The sequence below is a fragment of the Delphinus delphis genome, chromosome 5, assembly GCF_949987515.2.
Source record: "Delphinus delphis chromosome 5, mDelDel1.2, whole genome shotgun sequence".
Taxonomy (NCBI): Eukaryota; Metazoa; Chordata; class Mammalia; order Artiodactyla; family Delphinidae; genus Delphinus; species Delphinus delphis.
Window position 1 is genome coordinate 54,072,484 of NC_082687.1, and position 17,369 is coordinate 54,089,852.

At 38.1% G+C, this 17,369-nt stretch overlaps 1 protein-coding gene and 1 pseudogene across 4 annotated transcripts in view; one reads left to right on the forward strand and one right to left on the reverse strand.

Moving 5' to 3' along the window:
* Nucleotides 1-2,947: 2,947 nt before the first annotated feature.
* Nucleotides 2,948-17,369, forward strand: part of CENPC (centromere protein C) — an 89,967-nt gene continuing 75,545 nt past the window's right edge. For all 4 annotated transcript variants that reach the window (XR_009519546.1, XM_060012451.1, XM_060012450.1 and 1 more), the window contains exons 1-4: nucleotides 2,948-3,193; nucleotides 8,019-8,065; nucleotides 9,218-9,288; nucleotides 10,211-10,305. Coding sequence is in view for 3 of the 4 variants with exons in the window: in XM_060012451.1 (XP_059868434.1) it covers nucleotides 3,176-3,193; nucleotides 8,019-8,065; nucleotides 9,218-9,288; nucleotides 10,211-10,305 (231 nt within the window). In the remaining variant the exon portion in view is untranslated. The remainder of the gene's footprint in view (nucleotides 3,194-8,018; nucleotides 8,066-9,217; nucleotides 9,289-10,210; nucleotides 10,306-17,369) is intronic.
* LOC138414084 (large ribosomal subunit protein eL39-like) lies at nucleotides 5,292-5,521 on the reverse strand (annotated as a pseudogene).

The following is a 17,369-nucleotide window of genomic DNA, read 5'->3' on the forward strand; positions in this document are numbered from 1 at the left end:
TCAAGTTTCTCAAAATACCTCTGAGAGTTACTGTTTCCAGTGGAAGCTGGGGGATATAATTTTACACGTGGAACTTTACATCTATGACTATGCTTGCTAAAATTTCTCACTGAGAGTATAGTGATTAAGTGCTCAGTTCTGGAGTCAGAATGCTGGGGTTCATCCCCAGCTCCGCTGTTTAATGGTAGTGTGACCTTGGGCAAGTTACTTAAAGACTGTCCCAGTTCTGTTGTCTGTAAAATGTGGATATTAGTCCTCTTTTCTCATAGGAATGTTCTCAGAATTAAATAAGTTACTTCATGGAGAGCATTTATGACAGAACTTGCCATACAGTATGCACTCAGTAAACGATAGTGTATATTATTAACTATTCCAAATGTGAGACCAAATTAAATAATGTAGTCTGGTTGGCAAAACTTCTCCTAGACCAAGTATAAAAATCTCCATAATATTGATAACACCAATAGCATTATTTATTGAATTCTCACTATGTTCTACGCATTTCAACTAGATCTTAAAAGGAATTAATCCATATCTCAACAACTTTAACGTTGTTCCCATTTTACAGACAAGACAGTTGAGAAACTTATAGTTTAATTAACTTGCCCATTATGGCAGAATTAGTGGAGGAGTGTGGAACTCGGGCTTGTCTGATTTCAGAGTTAATTCTCCATCCCTCTTTCCTACAAAAAAAAAAAAAAAAAGAAAAAAGAAAAAAGGTCTTAGCAGGTGATAACATTTGTTAAAGCATTGCAAGTTTTAAAAAATTTATTTGCTCAACTCTTGGTTAATGAATTTATTCAATAAGTAATGCATTTTTATTACCTAGTTATTGACTATATTCCCTACACTGTACATTTCATACCTGTGACATTTACTTTGCAACTGAAGTTTGTACCTCTGAATCTTCGTCACTTATTTCTCTCCTCCTCCCACACCCCTCCCCTCTGGCAACCACCTCTTTGTTCTCTGTATCTATAACTTTTTATGTCTTAAGTTTGCTCATTTGTTTTGTTTCTTAGATTCCACATATAAGTGAAATCATACAGCATTTGTCTTTCTCTTGTCTGACTTACTTCATATAGCATAATACCCTCTAGGTCCATCCCTGTTGTTGGAAATGGTAAAATTTCATTCCTTTTTATGGTCCAGTAGTATTCCATTATTTATATAAGTATATAAATATATATATATGCCATCTTCTTCATTCATTCATCTGTCGATGGGCACTTAGGCAGCTTCCATATCTTGTAAACAATGCTGCTATGTAAACAATGTAAACAATGCTATTGTAAACAATGCTGCTATGAATATTGAGATGCATAAATCTTTTTGAATTAGTGTTTTTGTTTTCCTTGGATTAAATACCCAGGAGTGGAATTGCTGGATCATATGATAGTTCTATTTTTAATTTTTTGAGGAATATCCATTCTGTTTTCCATAGTGGCTGTACCAATTTACAGTCCCACCAACAGTGCACAAGAGTTCCCTTTTCTCCACATCTTTGCCAACACATGATTTTTGTTGTCTTTTTGATAACAGCCATTCTGACATGTGCTTGCAGTTTGTCTGCAAGTGATATCTTGAAGTGATATCTCCTTACGGTTTTGATTTGCACTTCCCTGATGATTAGTAATGTTGAGCATCTTTTAATGTGCCTATTAGCCATCTGTATGGCTTCTTCGGAAAAATGTGTATTCAATTCCTCTGCTCATTTTTTAATTGGGTTGTTTCTTAGATGTTGAGTTGTATGAGTTCTTTGTACATTTTGGATATTTACCCCTTATTGCATATATCACTTGTAAATAACTTCTCCCAATCAGTAGGTGGCCTTTTCATTTAGTTTATAATTTCCTTCGCTGTGCAAAAGTTTTTAGCTTGATTTGGTCCCATTTATTTATTTTTGCTTTTGTCTCCCTTGCCCGAGAAGAAAGTAACCCATTTTCTGATGTAAATTCCCTTGAAAATTTTTATTAAATCATAAAAATAGGTCATAGCTTCTTAGAATCATAAAATGGTCAGGTCTAGTCTTCAGAGCATCTAACTTAACTTTCCTATTATGTAATTAAGGAAACTGCCAGAACGGTGCCAGAGCTTGTCCTACATGACATAGCTAGTCCACTGAGCAGGTTTCAAGACTCCTGATTTAGGACTCCTTTCAGGACGTCACACTTAAATGATATATACTTACACAGATCATTTTGTTGGCAATGCCTCACAAAAATATTACCCACATTACCCACATATTTGGAAAAAAGAATACCTCATCCATCACCATTTTTACTGTACCATTATTGCTTTCAGAGATGATGCATAAACCGGCTGGGGTGTGGGTGACGACCCTACACAGTAAAACATTACTCTTCAAACGTCTTCTGCCTCTTATCCTTCCAAGTATTACTTTTTACTTTATAAGAGAACCGTCAGGAAGTTTTACACCTTCTCTGCGTGGGAAGGAGAGAGAGACAGGGAGAGAGACAGAGAGGGAGAGGGAAAGAATGAAGCTGTGGTAGTGAGGGAGAGAGAGACGGGGGAGGGAGGGGGGAGAGGGAGAGGGAGGGGGGAGAGGGAGAGAGGAGAGGGAGAGGGAGAGAGAGAGAGGGAGGGAGGGAGGGAGGGGGAGAGAGAGGGAGGGAGAGGGAGAGAGAGAGAGGGAGGGAGGGAGGGGGGGAGAGAGAGAGAGAGAGAGGAGAGAGAGAGGAGAGAGAGAGAGAGAGAGAGAGAGAGAGACAGAGAGAGAGAGAGGAGAGAGGGAGAGAGAGAGAGACTATGAAACTGTGGGAGTAAGGGACTAGGAGTCACGTGAGATGGGGGAAGGGCTACGACGTGATGGGGCGGGGCTCTTGGGAGGAGGAAGGCCGGACTGTGGGAGAGTACCAGTGAGGGGGCGGGCCCCTAACGGCTTTCTTCGTTTGGAGTCGAAGGGCCCATTCTGCGCATGTGCAGCCCATTTTAAATTGCGTAGTTGGATGCGCGCGAGTGGGCGCGCTCCCGGGCGCGCTCGCTGGATCGTGGCTCCTTAGTTCCCGCCATCTACCGCCTTTTTCGCTTAAGGTGCTACTGGGTTTCCGCCTGGCTGCTCTTCGGGTGACTCCGTCCTCGCTGGGCTGCCCGGAGCTGCGGCCCGTGTGAACTTCCGCCCCCAACCCCTGCGCGGGCTGAGCCGGGCCGGAACATGGCCGCGTGGGGGCTGGTAAGTGCAGGCCGCGGACCCCGCGAGGCTGGGAGAGTGAAGCTTTGGGCAGGTGTTGTGGCTTCTGGGGGGTTTCAGTGGGGAAGCCGCGCGAGTTTTTTGAGCTCGGGAGTGATCGGGTGCCGATAGCTAGAGTTAATTTACTTGTCGTGTTTCCTCAAGTCTTTTTGTAATCCCGGGCGTGACGGCGTCTTTCTCTTCAGAGAATCTTGCGATTTCTACTTTTTAGCCTAACTCCAGTTCCTAGTCCTCCAAATAATTTTCTGTCCTTAGAAGTATTGAAACGCCTTGAAAGTGTGCCTTTGCTTCAGAGTTGCTAGTGTAGAGAGGCGTCTGTTATTGACAGATAGTTTTCTGTGAGGCAGCTACTAGTTAAAAAGTGCAAGCTGTGAATGGCTGAAGGGGGCGGGAGCTCTTTTTTTGGCCTATTTCTGGACTCCCTTGGTATTCACTGTTCTATATTTCAGACTTCGCTTATGGTTACCATACTTTATACAACCCTTAGCAGCCCCTATCCTAAACTTGTGTTTTCTACTTTATCTCCCCTTTTAAGATCTTCAGCATGGATGAATAAGATATTCCCATTTATAATGAAGTTATATATGGATGCTTGTATGCATAAAAAGATGTATTGTGGAGAAAAACTGTTACCTGCCATTTCAGTAAATAACGAATGTTACCCACCTTCAAGCCACCAGCAACTGCAGCTGCCTGCAGGGTGTGCCTAAGGGGAATTAAGGATGGAGAAAAACAGGAAGCTGGCCCTAGATAGTTACGAGACTTATATAAGGAATAACTTCAATGAGCCCAGACTCTTGCATCTTCCCATTTATAGAGAAGCACTAAAAATCATTAACTTGAGGTGTCTGATTTTGATGTTTGACTACCTTTTTTTTCCTAGCCCAAACTCCTATATATCCTGGTCCCCCCCTTACCTCTTTGGAGCAGTTCCTCAGAGCTCGCTGAGAGCCTGTCTACTGGGCTGTAGTCCTCAGTAAGGTCCCCGAATAAAACTTAACTCGCAAATTTTAAGTTGCCCATTTTTTTTCAGTTGACAGTTATATATAATGTAAACAATGCAGGTGCTCATAGTAAAAAGTACTCCTATACCACCCTCTCGTACTGTTGACTAAAGAAAAATGCATGATTGCTGGGTCATATGGTAAGAGTACATTTACTTTTGTAAGAAACCACCAAGCTGTCCTCCAAAGTGGCTGTACTGTTTTGTCTTCCAAAATGAGAGTTCCCGTTGTTCCACTTTTACAGTTGTCATTGTTCCAAGTTTGGTCACACAACCAGATGGGTAGTGGTATCTGGTTTTAACTTGCATTACTGCTTGACATATGATGTGGAGCATCTTTTCTTTTGCTTATTTGTCATCTGTGTATCTTCTTAAATGAGGTGTCTGTTAAGGTCTTTGAACCAGTTATTTTTTAATTGGGTTTTCTTTTTGTTGAGTTTTAAGTGCTTTTTTATATTTTGGATAACAGTCCTTATCAGATGTGCCTTTTGCAACTATCTTCTCTTGGTCTGTGGCTTGTCTTCTCATTCTTTATCTCTTTTTTTTTAAACCATGATCTGTGTTTTATTTGTATCAGTGTTGGTATGTGTTTAAAATCTATGATTAATAATAATAATATTAATGATATTGTTAATAAACAACTTATTTTCTCACTGTGATCTCTGCCTTTCTGTTATGAATTTCCCCTATCTTTAAGATGATGCCCTTCAGAATATGGGAAGCTTAGACTGGTTGAAGCTTGTCTTAGTTCTCACATTGACTGCTTTCCCTGCTTTTCATGCCTCCAGTCAACCTTCTGTAATCATTGCCCTTGTGTCTCCTTATTTCAAAGTTCTCTTTCCTTCTCCCGGGGTATTGCACTTGTTTTCTCAGACTGAGGAGGAGAGAGAGAGACAAAACTAAAGCTGGAAGAGCAGCTGCTGGTCCACTCTGCTGTGTTCTCATTCTTTTGACCAAAGTTCACTTTTATTTTACAACAAAAGTTCTCACCAGAGCACTAGTGCAGACACACTGACACAAAGAGAAAAATCATTTTCCCGATAAAACACATCCAGCTGTTCAGATAGTAGTGATTCTTCAGAGTGATATGGTAAGATGCAAGTGCCCTTGACACAGCATAAATATGTGTGCCACCTCATGTGCAGGGCTCCTTATAGACCCAGCTTGGTTCTTCTCCGGTGTTTTCTCTTGGAGTTGTACCTGATTTTATTACCAGTTTTCATTCAGATCCATTGGGGCATGGGATGATTCTGCTTTTGTTCCTTGGCCAGGAATCACTTGATCCTTAAAGTCTGGTGAGAAGACATGGCTAGGAGCAAATTCCCACAGTCCACTTTTAAAATACCTATCATAACCTTAGAGTTGTCTTGAGCCTTTTAGTTCTAACATCTGACTTTGCGTCATAACTCATTTGAAAGACAAGGGGAGAAGGGAGTTGAAAGATTATCCTCAGTCATTCCTGTACTTAAGTGGTTTCTAACTGGGTGTGATTTTGCCCTGTAGGAGACGTTTTGTGTTGTCTGGAAAAATTGGTGGTTGTCCTGAGAAAGCATCGATGAGGGGGTGCTAAGAGCATCTAGGTGGAGGCCAGGGATGCTGCAAGCATCCTCCCAATGCACAGGACAGGCCCTCACAACAAAGAGAGTCAGCCCCAAATGTCATTAGTGCTAGGGTTGAGAAACCCTGCTGTATTGTATATTATTTTCTTTGAGAAAAATAATCTCACAGTGAATGGAAGAAACTAAAATTGAAATTGAGTGAAAAATGAGTTGAAGTTGCAAGTTTTTGAATGTGTATTTATTTTGAAAATCAAAAAATTTTGTGTTCTAACTTCTAATTTAGAATTAAGAGATCTCTTTTGTCTTATTCACCACTTGTTTTCTAGTGTGCCTAAATAGCATTTGGCCTTGTAGTAGATGCTCGATTTCATATTTGCTGAAGGAAAGAACTGTCTTAGCCTTAAAATTTTTCTATTTAAAAGAGGAACAGAGTACTTTACAGGTGTTATTTAATGTTCAAAAACATTTAGTGGGCAAATATGATGACTCTATCATTTTATTTATTAAATTAGGAGAAGAGTGACCTTAAATGAGGCCTTGGAAGGGAGTTAACTAACATTCTCAGGGTTTTACTTAAGTGTTTCAGAATGCTGAGTACTGATGAGAGACCTAAGTGCTTGAGTTAATTTTCCATCAAATGACTTGTGATAAAATGCAGATGTGTTAGATGTCTTTGTTCCTTAGTTTGCTATCTATAAAATAGATTTAATCTTTTGCTCCTTAGGTACCTCCTGAAGATAACAGGCTGTGTGAAACACTCTCACCTTCTTTAAAGAAAGACACTTTTATCTCATAAATTTTTGGTCTTATTTATTTGGCATATCAAAAAGATAACAGAAAATGGTGTTTGTGTGGTATACAATGCACTCGGCAAGGCTCTGGGAAGAATATAAGCTAGCTTAAAACAAAGTTTCTGCTCTAGTTTCTTAAAATCTAATAGAGGTCTTCATCTTTCTGAATAATTCAATTCAAAAGTGAAGCAAGGTGGCAGCAGTCACCGTGTGTGGGAAACTACAGTGGTCCAAAGTTGTGTGTAGGAGCCTTAGTAGAGTCAGGAGCGAGGCTCAGCTCAGGATGTCAGAGCATGAGTGGGGTAAAGAGAGTGTTCACATGGGGTGGGGTCATTTATATCCCATTGGGCCAAGGAAGAGTGCAGCTTACTAAACATTTTGTATTGGTAGCAATTTATTTATTTTAAAAAGCATACTATTCTTCCTGTTACCACAAAATTTTCAACTAGAAAATTTAACTTTATAGATTTTACAATTAAAAGATAGGACCCAAAGTATCACAAATATGCTCTCCACCTCCAATTTCAGCATGTCTATGTGTTTTATTTTTCCTGTTGCTTCCATTTATTGGGGCTGCTTCTTTGTTGGGGTTACCTCTTTTCTCTTTTTGGAAACATTCTAGCATCTTTTTATCCTCAGTTTTTCTGATATTTCATTCTTAACTTCCTAGGTATTTATCTTATGCTGGCCATTCACTCCTCATCCAGGACAATATCCTCTGAGCTTACTTTAGGCTGCTGCTTTTCTTCTGTTTCATCAGTTATCATGTTTCATTTGTTTTCCATCTTCCAGAAATCTGTTATATTTGTTTGTCCACAGATGGCCCTTTCTTCCATTCTCTTATTTATTTATTTATTTATTTATTTTTGCGGTATGCGGGCCTCTCACTGTCGTGGCCTCTCCCGTTGTGGAACACAGGCTCTGGACGCGCAGGCTCAGCGGCCATGGCTCACGGGCCCAGCCGCTCCGCGGCATGTGGGATCTTCCCGGACCAGGGCACAAACCTGTGTCCCCTGCATCGGCAGGTGGACTCTGAACCACTGCGCCACCAGGGAAGCCCCCCCATTCTCTTTTTTCATTGTCGTTTTATGCCAGTTTAGTCCTTTACTATTACTTCAGAGGGATCTCCTTGCAGGAAAAGGAGATAAATAGATATTGTTGGTCAACCAACTTGAATTACTGGAAGCCCAGATAGTATGATTTTGATGATGGAAGAGGTATGGGGGGAGGTGGAGGAGGAGGAAGGAGAGGAGGAAGAAGATGGAATAAATCCAAAGTAAGGAAATAGTATAAACAAACATTTGGAAACAGTGGATATGAAACAAGTTCTTTTTCACTTGATCCAGAAGATATTCCTCTTTATAGTATTACAATAGGCAGTCAGCAAATACTTGCTGAATGAGTGAATAAAGAACTTAAACTTTCACCAGATTGATGATTTACTTTTCTTTCAGGATCATCTCAAAAATGACTATAGAAGAAGATTTTGCCGACCTTCCAGGTGATTTGTGTACTTAAACTTTTAAGATGATTTTTATTTGCATCTTTGGAAAGTGGAATTTTTAAATGAAGAAAGGAAGAACTATTACCTCTGACTAAAATAATGATTTATGTACCCACTGGTTAAGTATAGTCATCTTAGTTATTTTATATTAACAGAGAAATATTAACGCAGGCAGTTCAGTGACTTAATGGAGGTGAGAAAAGAAATTCGCCTGATAAATGATGGACCAGGAAGAGGCAGTTTCAATTCTGACTAAATGACAGCTATGGGGAAAGCACTCTAGAGTGGATTGAATGGAAATAATAGAAAGATGCAGTTTATTCCATGGGGCTAAAAGAAAAGGTGGGTGTGGTTCTAAAAGGGCAATAGAAGGATCTTTGTGGTGATGGAACTGTTCAGTATTTTGACTATGGTGGTCATATCTGAACCTTCAAATGTAATAAAGTGTATAGAACTAACTATATACACAAACATAAACACGCATATGAGTACATGTAGAACTGGAGAAATCTGAATAAGATTGGTGGATTCTGTCAACATCAGTATCCTGGTTGTGATAGTATACTATACGGCTTTGTGAAATGTTACCATTGCAGGAAACTGGATAAAGTGATCAAGGGACCTCTTCTATATTATTTCTTACAACTGCATGTGAATCTACAATTGTCTCAATACAAATTTTAATTAAAAAATTTATACTGATTCATTAGCTCCTTAAGATTAAAGGTATTGAATAGAAGTGCATTTGAGATCTTGGAGGGAAGACTGTGTTACTTGGAGCTGATAGGACTTGTGACCATAGAGTCTTTATTAAAGAAGCATTTCAGGATTGATTGAATATGTTCAAAAAAGTTTATGTTCTTGTTAAATAGAGCAGTAGTCTAAAACAGCTTTAGACGTGGCTATTTAGTCAGGGTATATAATTGTTAATGTAGACAATGACATACTACTTCACATACTTTTCTGGGAACTCTTGGACTGTCGAATACTTGTTTTATCCTCAGATAATAAAGGTGATATTTTTCCCATTAAGTAAAAATTAAGATTTTATAATAAGGAGATATGGAATTTTCAAGGTAGATGTTAATAAGTAGCAAATATCTTTTGGAGATGATATGTTAACATTTTCCCTTCTTTCCTTCTTATTAGGGCACCTGACATTAATACAGAGCAAGGCCAGAATATACTGGAAATCTTACTAGACTGTTTTGAAGAAAAAAGTAAGGTTTCATTTATAGATGGACTTTGAGGGTTGGGATGGATGAAAATGTAAATTTGTCCATTAATACCAAATTCAGCAAATATGTTCTAGCATTTCAATATATGAAATATTTTCCCAGGAATTTTTTTTTTTTTTTTTTTTTTCCCCCCGGTACGCGGGTCTCTCACTGCTGTGGCCCCTCCCGTTGCGGAGCACAGGCTCCAGACTCGCAGGCTCAGTGGCCATGGCTCACGGGCCCAGCCGCTCCGCGGCATGCGGGATCTTCCTGGACCGGGGCACAAACCCGTGTCCCCTGCATCGGCAGGCGGACTCTCAACCACTGTGCCACCAGGGAAGCCCCTTTCTAGGAATTTTGAGTACATATGCAGTCCTTCACATACCTTCCAGTATACTGAAGATAATACCGGCAAAAATGAGAATAATTTGTTATTCCCTTTAGTTCACACTAGATTCCTATAGTCTGGAATTCCATAAATAATTATCATACACAAGAGAAAGTATTTCATTAATGGTAATAAATGTGCAGAATTATTGGGATCACTGGAGAGCTTGAGATAATGTTTGGTGATTTGCACCCCTTTCTAAAGAAAAGAGTATAATGGCAAAAACTTTTCCTAGTGCTGGTCAGCGTCAGAAGGTATTGGAATAAAAGAATAGGCCAACCAAAGAAAAACACAGTGGAAAAGTATCTTTTCTTTACAAGTTCTGAAAGAAGAACTGGCACATATTTCTTCAGGAATCTTGCTTGTCTTTTTCAGTCCTGATGCCTTCTAGGAACATTTGAATATTGAATTGATGTCTGTACTTAAGTTAAACTAATTGCGCTTAAAAGAGTCAAAAGACTTCTTCACATATCATGCAGGGCTTCTTTTAATTGTAACCAAAACATTTTATACATGTTTTGTTTTAACTTGTTTTAGGTCTTGCCAGTGATTTTAGCACAAATTCCACAAAATCAGTGCTTTATTCAACACCTAAAATAAAAGACATTTGTGTTCAGTCACCAAGTAAAGAGGTAAGTCAAAAAGGAGAACTGGTACAAATTTAATAGTTTAGTGAGTGAACAATACACAATATATAGTTAGATATATTTTAGTTGTTTGTAAGTCTTATTCTTAAAAAGGAACCCTATATTCCCATTGAGTTTATATAAAATTGAGATATTTTGTGAAAATTTTGGTCTGACCTTTCCTGTGTTTGAAATTGGAGGTCTGGGAATTAGAATTATCAAATTTTAACACAATTATTTTTTACTCTTACTTAAATGATGCCTAAATTAGGTTTTTAGGAAAGTGGGCAACTACTGAAGTTCCTAATCCAGGTTGGCAAGTTTGGTTATTTTCTGAAAACTGAAGGCAATTTGCTAAACAGGGGAATCAATCTTTTATTGATTATATATCTTAAGAGGATAGGTTGACCTAACTCTACAAAATAGCAAACTTTGGAATAGAGTTTTTGAAGCTAATGATTAAAGACAAATTATTCAAAAGCACAATACTAATTAGAGAGAAGAATTGTATATAGACATACCTTGTTTTATTGTGCTTTGCTTTATTGCCCTTCACAGATAGTGCATTTTTTACAAATTGAAGGTTTGTGGTAACCCTGTGTCAAGCAAGTCTGTCAGCGCCATTATTCCGACAGTATTTGCTTGCTTCATGTCTCTATGTCATATTTTGGTAATTCTTACAATATTTCAGACATTTTCATTATAATTATATTTGTTATGGTGATCTGTGATCAGAGATCTTTGATGTTACCATTGCAAAAAAATTATGACTTCCAGAACTCTCAGATGATGGTTAACATTAAATATTTTTTAATTAAGGTATGTACTTTTTTTTAGACATAATGCTATTGCACACTTAATATACTACAGTATAGTGTAAACATAACTTTTATATGCACTGGGAAATCAAAAAATTCATGTGACTTGCTTTATTGCAGTACTCGCTTTATTGGGGTGGTCTGGAACTAACCCTGCAATATCTCTGAGGAATACCTGTAGTTATAGAAATAACATTCACTAGAAACTTGAATAAACAAATAAACACATAGAGCCTTTTGGTTCCAAGAAATGAAGACATCCATTTCTGTCAGAATTGAGAGACCTTCTTTATTGTGATAAATTATACTGATTTTTGAAAGTTAAATCAACTAAGTTTCCTGGGATAATCTTGACTTGGTCATAAAGTATTAACCTGTTTTGATTTGGTTTGCCAATATTTTTAAAATTTATTTATTTATTTATTTTTGGCTGTGTTGGGTCTTCGTTTCTGTGCGAGGGCTTTCTCTAGTTGCGTCGAGTGGGGGCCACTCTTCATCGTGGTGCGCGGGCCTCTCACTATCGCGGCCTCTCTTGTTGCGGAGCACAGGCTCCAGACGCGCAGGCTCGGTAGTTACGGCTCACGGGCCCAGTTGCTCCGTGGCACATGGGCTCTTCCCAGACCAGGTCTCGAACCCGTGTCCCCTGCATTGGCAGGCAGATTCTCAACCACTGCGCCACCAGGGAAGTCCCAGGTTTGCCAATATTTAAGATGTTTTCATCTGTGTTCATGAACAATATTGTCTTTTTTTTTTTTTCTTTTTTCAAACTGTTCTTGTTGGACTTTGGTATCAAGGTTATGGTAGAGGTTCCACTTTTAGGAAGGATGTAACAAATTGCAGTAAGTCAACACTCCTGCTGAAGAGCTGGTTAAAAAAAAATAATAAAATGCAAACAAATCATGTTTTTAGAGACATGTGGAGCTGTGGAAGCAACAAGGACTAGATGAACTAAAATTTCAAAGGGTGGAATCCTTAGAATATGAGTTGATGACTGTTGGTCATTTTCTTCCCTGAGAGTATCTGTTAATTTTGGGCAAAAGCTGAGGATTTTAGGTTGGTCCAGACAGTGTGAGTCCACTGAGGGAAAGCAGAGATTTTGTCACTTGTGCAGGGATGGCATGACAAATTGGAATTCTGGAGGTGCCTCAAATGGATAGCCACTTTTCCTTAAAGAACATTTGTAAGTTCTGAGGTAGTGAAGAACTTTAGGCCAGAATGGTGGACTGAAACATGTAGTCTTGCTGTGCTAAGAAGGTAAAGTCCTACTGCAGGAAAGTGACCCACCACCAATAGGCATTTGACACATTTTGAACAATTTGAGGCCAGAGGCTAAAAAGTTGAGCAAAAACCTCTAAAGGGCTGAACTGAATATCTCACAATTTTTAAGGACTAAATAGGCTCACTAGGCTCTCAGTAACCCAGGAGAGGGCATTCTGAAGAACAGGGCAGGTTACGAGTGGACTGAGTCTTACTAAAATGTCATGTCAGACCCAGCTCAGTCCTTGAGAGTGAGGATCTAATCATTTCAATCCAATCTGTTTAAAAGGAGAAAAGGAGAACCTTCTCTATAGAGAGATATTACTGGGAGCTTCTACTTTTTTTTAAAAAAATCAAGCCTTTTGTTTTGAGATAATTGTAGATTTATAGCAGTTGTAACAAATAGTAGAGTTCAGGACTGTGTATGGTTTACCTAGTTTCCTCTAAAGGTAACGTCTTGCAAAACTATAGTACAACATTACAACCAGGATATTGACTGATACAGACAGGTTACAGAAAAATTCCATCACTATAGGATCCCTCTTATCCTTTTATAACAAGTTACTTCTCTCTCACCCTTACTCCCTCAACTCCTGAAACCCCTAATCTAGTCTTCATTTTTACAGTTTTGTCATTTCAAGAATGTTGTTTAAATGGAATCATATAGTATATAACTTTTTGGAATTGTCTTTTTCACTCAGGATAATTCTCTGGCGATTCATCCAGGTTTTTGTGTGTATCAATAATTTGTTTCTTTTTATTGCTGAGTGGTATTTCATGGTATGGATATACCACAGTTTGCTTAGCCATTTGCTTATCTCTTAGTTTTCTCTTGATTTAGTTGTCTTGGTTTTTAAATTTGTTGATATTCTGTGCACCTCTGACTAATTTATCACCAATTTCTGTGACAGAGTTATAAATGTTTTCTCAGTGTATATAGACACATCAAGTAATTTATCATTTTCAGTTTTTTTCTGGAGCTATCCTTCCTAGATCTCTCTTCTCTATTTTTTGTTTCTGTCCACCTTTAGGCCTGTCACGTAAGTGTTGTCAATGTGATTTCCGTTTATCATCCAGGGAAGTCCCTTCTCTTTTGTCCTGTTCTGTAGCTCATATTTCTTGCCCTCTTTCTTTTTTTTTTTTTTTGGTGGGGCTCATCCTTTAGTAGCATTCTGAGAATTTAAGACCTTAAATGTTTGAAAATACCATGACTTTACCCTCATGATGGGTAATTATGTGTATAGAATTCTAGGCTGGAAATGATTCTCTTTCAGACTTCTAAAGACATGCTCTATTTTTTTTAAAGTTTCTTGTGTTGTTGAGAATATTGCTCTGATTCCTTGATCCTTTGTGAGCCACTATTTTTTCATGTTTGCAAGCTTTGAGGATCTTGTCATCTGTCTTTATTGATTTGAAATTTCATGATATTCCTCGGTGTTAGGTTCTTCTAATTCTTTTAATTAATATTTCTTCTAAGAGTTTCTGTTTCATACAAGTACCTTTCTTGCTTACTTTGCTCATTACCTTTTACACTAGAGCTTTTTGTCAAATGTCCAGTGGTCCAGTGATCCTTATCGGTCTCACTTTTAAGGATGAAAAACTAAAATGGTGATTGGAAGCTGTATTTGCAGAGTTAGAGTTGTACATTGGTAGATTTCACCATGGTATGATTTGTCTGGGCCACATCATTGTGGATGTCCAGTTGTTAATATCTGCAGGTTTTTTTCTCTTGACTTGATAAGTTTTTCTGACAAAGAATTCTTTCCTGCTTAGGGGTCTAATTCTAACTGAGTGTTCTCAGCCAGGTGAGCAAGGGGAAAGGTGCAATTTGAATACTTGCACTTAATATTTCTGTTTTCAATGTGTTACTCTTACCTTCAGTTATATTTCATGTCTTTGAGCTCACAGTCTCTCTGATTCAAAACTCAAGGGAGTAAACATCTAATCTTCTATTTGGGTAGGAAGAGGAGGGACTCAGTGACTGACTGCTTTCTATACTTACATTTAAAAATTAAAAAAAAATTTTATTACAGAAATTTTTTTTATTGGAGTATAATTTTTAAAATTTTTATTTATTTTATTTTATTATTTTTATTTTTGGCTGCGTTGGGTCTTCGTTGCTGTGCGTGGGATTTCTCTAGTTGTGGCGAGCTGGGGCTACTCTTGGTTGCAGTGTGCAGGCTTCTCATTGCGGTGGCTTTTCTTGTTGCAGAGCATGGGCTTTAGGCGCATGGGCTTCAGTAGTTGTGGCTCGCAGGCTCTAGAGCTCAGGCTCAGTAGTTGTGGTGCATGGGCTTAGCTGCTCTGCAGCATGTGGAATTTTTCCGGACCAGGGCTCGAACCTGTGTCCCCTGCATTGGCAGGTGGATTCTTAACCACTGCACCACCAGGCAAGTTCCTGTTGGAGTATAATTGCTTTACAATGTTGTGTTAGTTTCTGCTGTACAACACAGTGAATCAGCTATATGTCTACATATATTCCCTGCCTCTTGGACCTCCCTCGCATCCCCCACCATCCCACCCTTCTAGGTCATCACAGAGCACCAAGCTGTCCTCCCTGTGCTTACTGCAGGTTCCCACTAGCTATCTATTTTACACGTGGTAGTGTTTTTATATCAAATCTAATCTCCCAGTTCATCCCACCCTCCCCTTCCGCCTCTATGTTCACACGTCCATCCACTACATCTGCGTCTCTATTCCTGCCCTGGAAATAGGTTCATCTGTACTATTTTTCTAGATTCCACATATATCCATTAATATATGAAATTTGTTTTTCTCTTTCTGACTTACTTCACTTTATATGACAGACTCTAGGTCCATCCACATATCCACAGATGACCCAGTTTCATTCCCTTTTATGGCTGAGTAATATTCCATTATATATACATATATATATAATGGAATATTACTCAGCCATAAAAAGGAATGAAATGGAATGAAATATATATATGTATATATATACATATGTACATATATATATGTACATATATATGTATATGTATATATATACATATATATATACATAAAATGGAATGAAATATATATGTATATATATATATGTACATATATATGTACATATATATGTATATGTATATATATACATATATATATATACATAAAATGGAATGAAATATATATATGTATATATATATATACACCACATCTTCTTTTATCCATTCATCTGTCAGTAGACATTTAGGTTGTTTCCATGACCTGGCTATTGTAAATATTGCTGCAGTGAACATTGGGGTACATGTGTCTTTCTGAATTACGGTTTCTCAGGGTATATGCCCGGTAGTGGGATTGCTGGGTCATATGGTAGTTCTATTTTTAGTTTTTAAGGAACCTCCATACTGTTCTCCACAGTGGCTGTATCAATTTACATTCCCACCAGCAGTGCAGGAGGGTTCCCTTTTCTCCTCACCCTTTCCAGCATTTATTGTTTGTAGATTTTTTGATGATGGCCATTCTGACCAGTGTGAGATGATACCTCATTATAGTTTTGATGTGCATTTCTTTAATGATTAGTGATGTTGAGCATCTTTTCATATGTTTGTTGACTATCTGTATAACTTGTTCTGAGAAATGTCTATTTAGGTCTTCCACTCATTTTTTGATTGGATTGTGTTTTTTTTGATATTGAGCTGGCCGAGCTGTTTGTATAATTTGGAGATTAATCCTTTGTCTGTTGTTTCATTGCAAATATTTTCTCTCATTCTGAGGGTTGTCTTTTCATCTTGTTTATGGTTTCCTTTGCTGTGTAAAAGCTTTTAAGTTTAATTAGGTCCCATTTGTTTATTTTTGTTTTTATTTTCATTACTCTAGGAGGTGGGTCAAAAAGGACCTTGCTGTGATTTATGTCATAGAATGTTCTTCCTCTGATTTCATCTAAGAGTTTTATAGTGTATGGCCTTAACGTTTAGGTCTGTAATCCATTTTGATTTTATTTTTGTGTATGGTGTTAGGGAGTGTTCTAATTTCATTCTTTTATATGTAGCTGTCCAGTTTTCCCAACACCACTTATTGAAGAGGTTATCTTTTCTCCATTGTATATTCTTGCCTCCTTTGTCATAAGTTAGTTGACCATAGGTGTGTGGGTTTATCTCTGGGTTTTCTATCATGTACCATTGATCTGTATTTCTGTTTTTGTGCCAGTACCATACTGTCTTGATGACTCTAGCTTTGTAGTACAGTCTGAAGTCAGGGAGCCTGATTCCTCCATCTCCATCTTTATTTCACAAGATTGCTTTGGCTATTTGGGGTCTTTTGTGCTTCCATACAAATTAAAAAATTTTTTGTTCTAGTTCTGTGAAAAATGACATTGGTAATTTGATAGGGATTGCATTCAATCTGTAGATTGCTTTGTGTAGTATAGTCATTTTCACAGTATTGATTCTTCCCATCCAAGAACATGGTATATCTCTCCATCTGTTTGTGTCATCTTTGATTTCTTTCATCAGTGTTTTACAGTTGATTTCTTTCATCAGTGTTTTACAGTTTTCTGTGTACAGGTCTTTTGCCTCCTTAGGGAGGTATTCCTAGGTATTTTATTTTATTCTTTTTGTTGCAATGCTGAATGGGATTGTTTCCTTAATTTCTCTTTCTGATCTTTCGTTGTTAGTGTATAGGAATGCAAGAGATTTCTGTGCATTAATTTTGTATCCTGCAACTTTACCATATCCATTGATTAGCTCTAGTAGTTTTCTGGTGGCATCTTTAGGATTCTCTATGTATAGCATCATGTCATCTGCAGACAGTGGCAGTTTTACTTCTTCTTTTCCAATTTGGATTCCTTTTATTTCTTTTTCTTCTCTGATTGCTGTGGCTAAAACTTCCAAAACTGTTGAATAATAGTGGTGAGAGTGGACATCCTTGTCTTGTTCCTGATGTTAGAGGAAATGCTTTCAGTTTTTCCCCACTAAGAATGATGTTTGCTGTGGGTTTGTTGTATATGGCCTTTATTATGTAGAGGTAGGTTCCATCTAAGCCCACTTT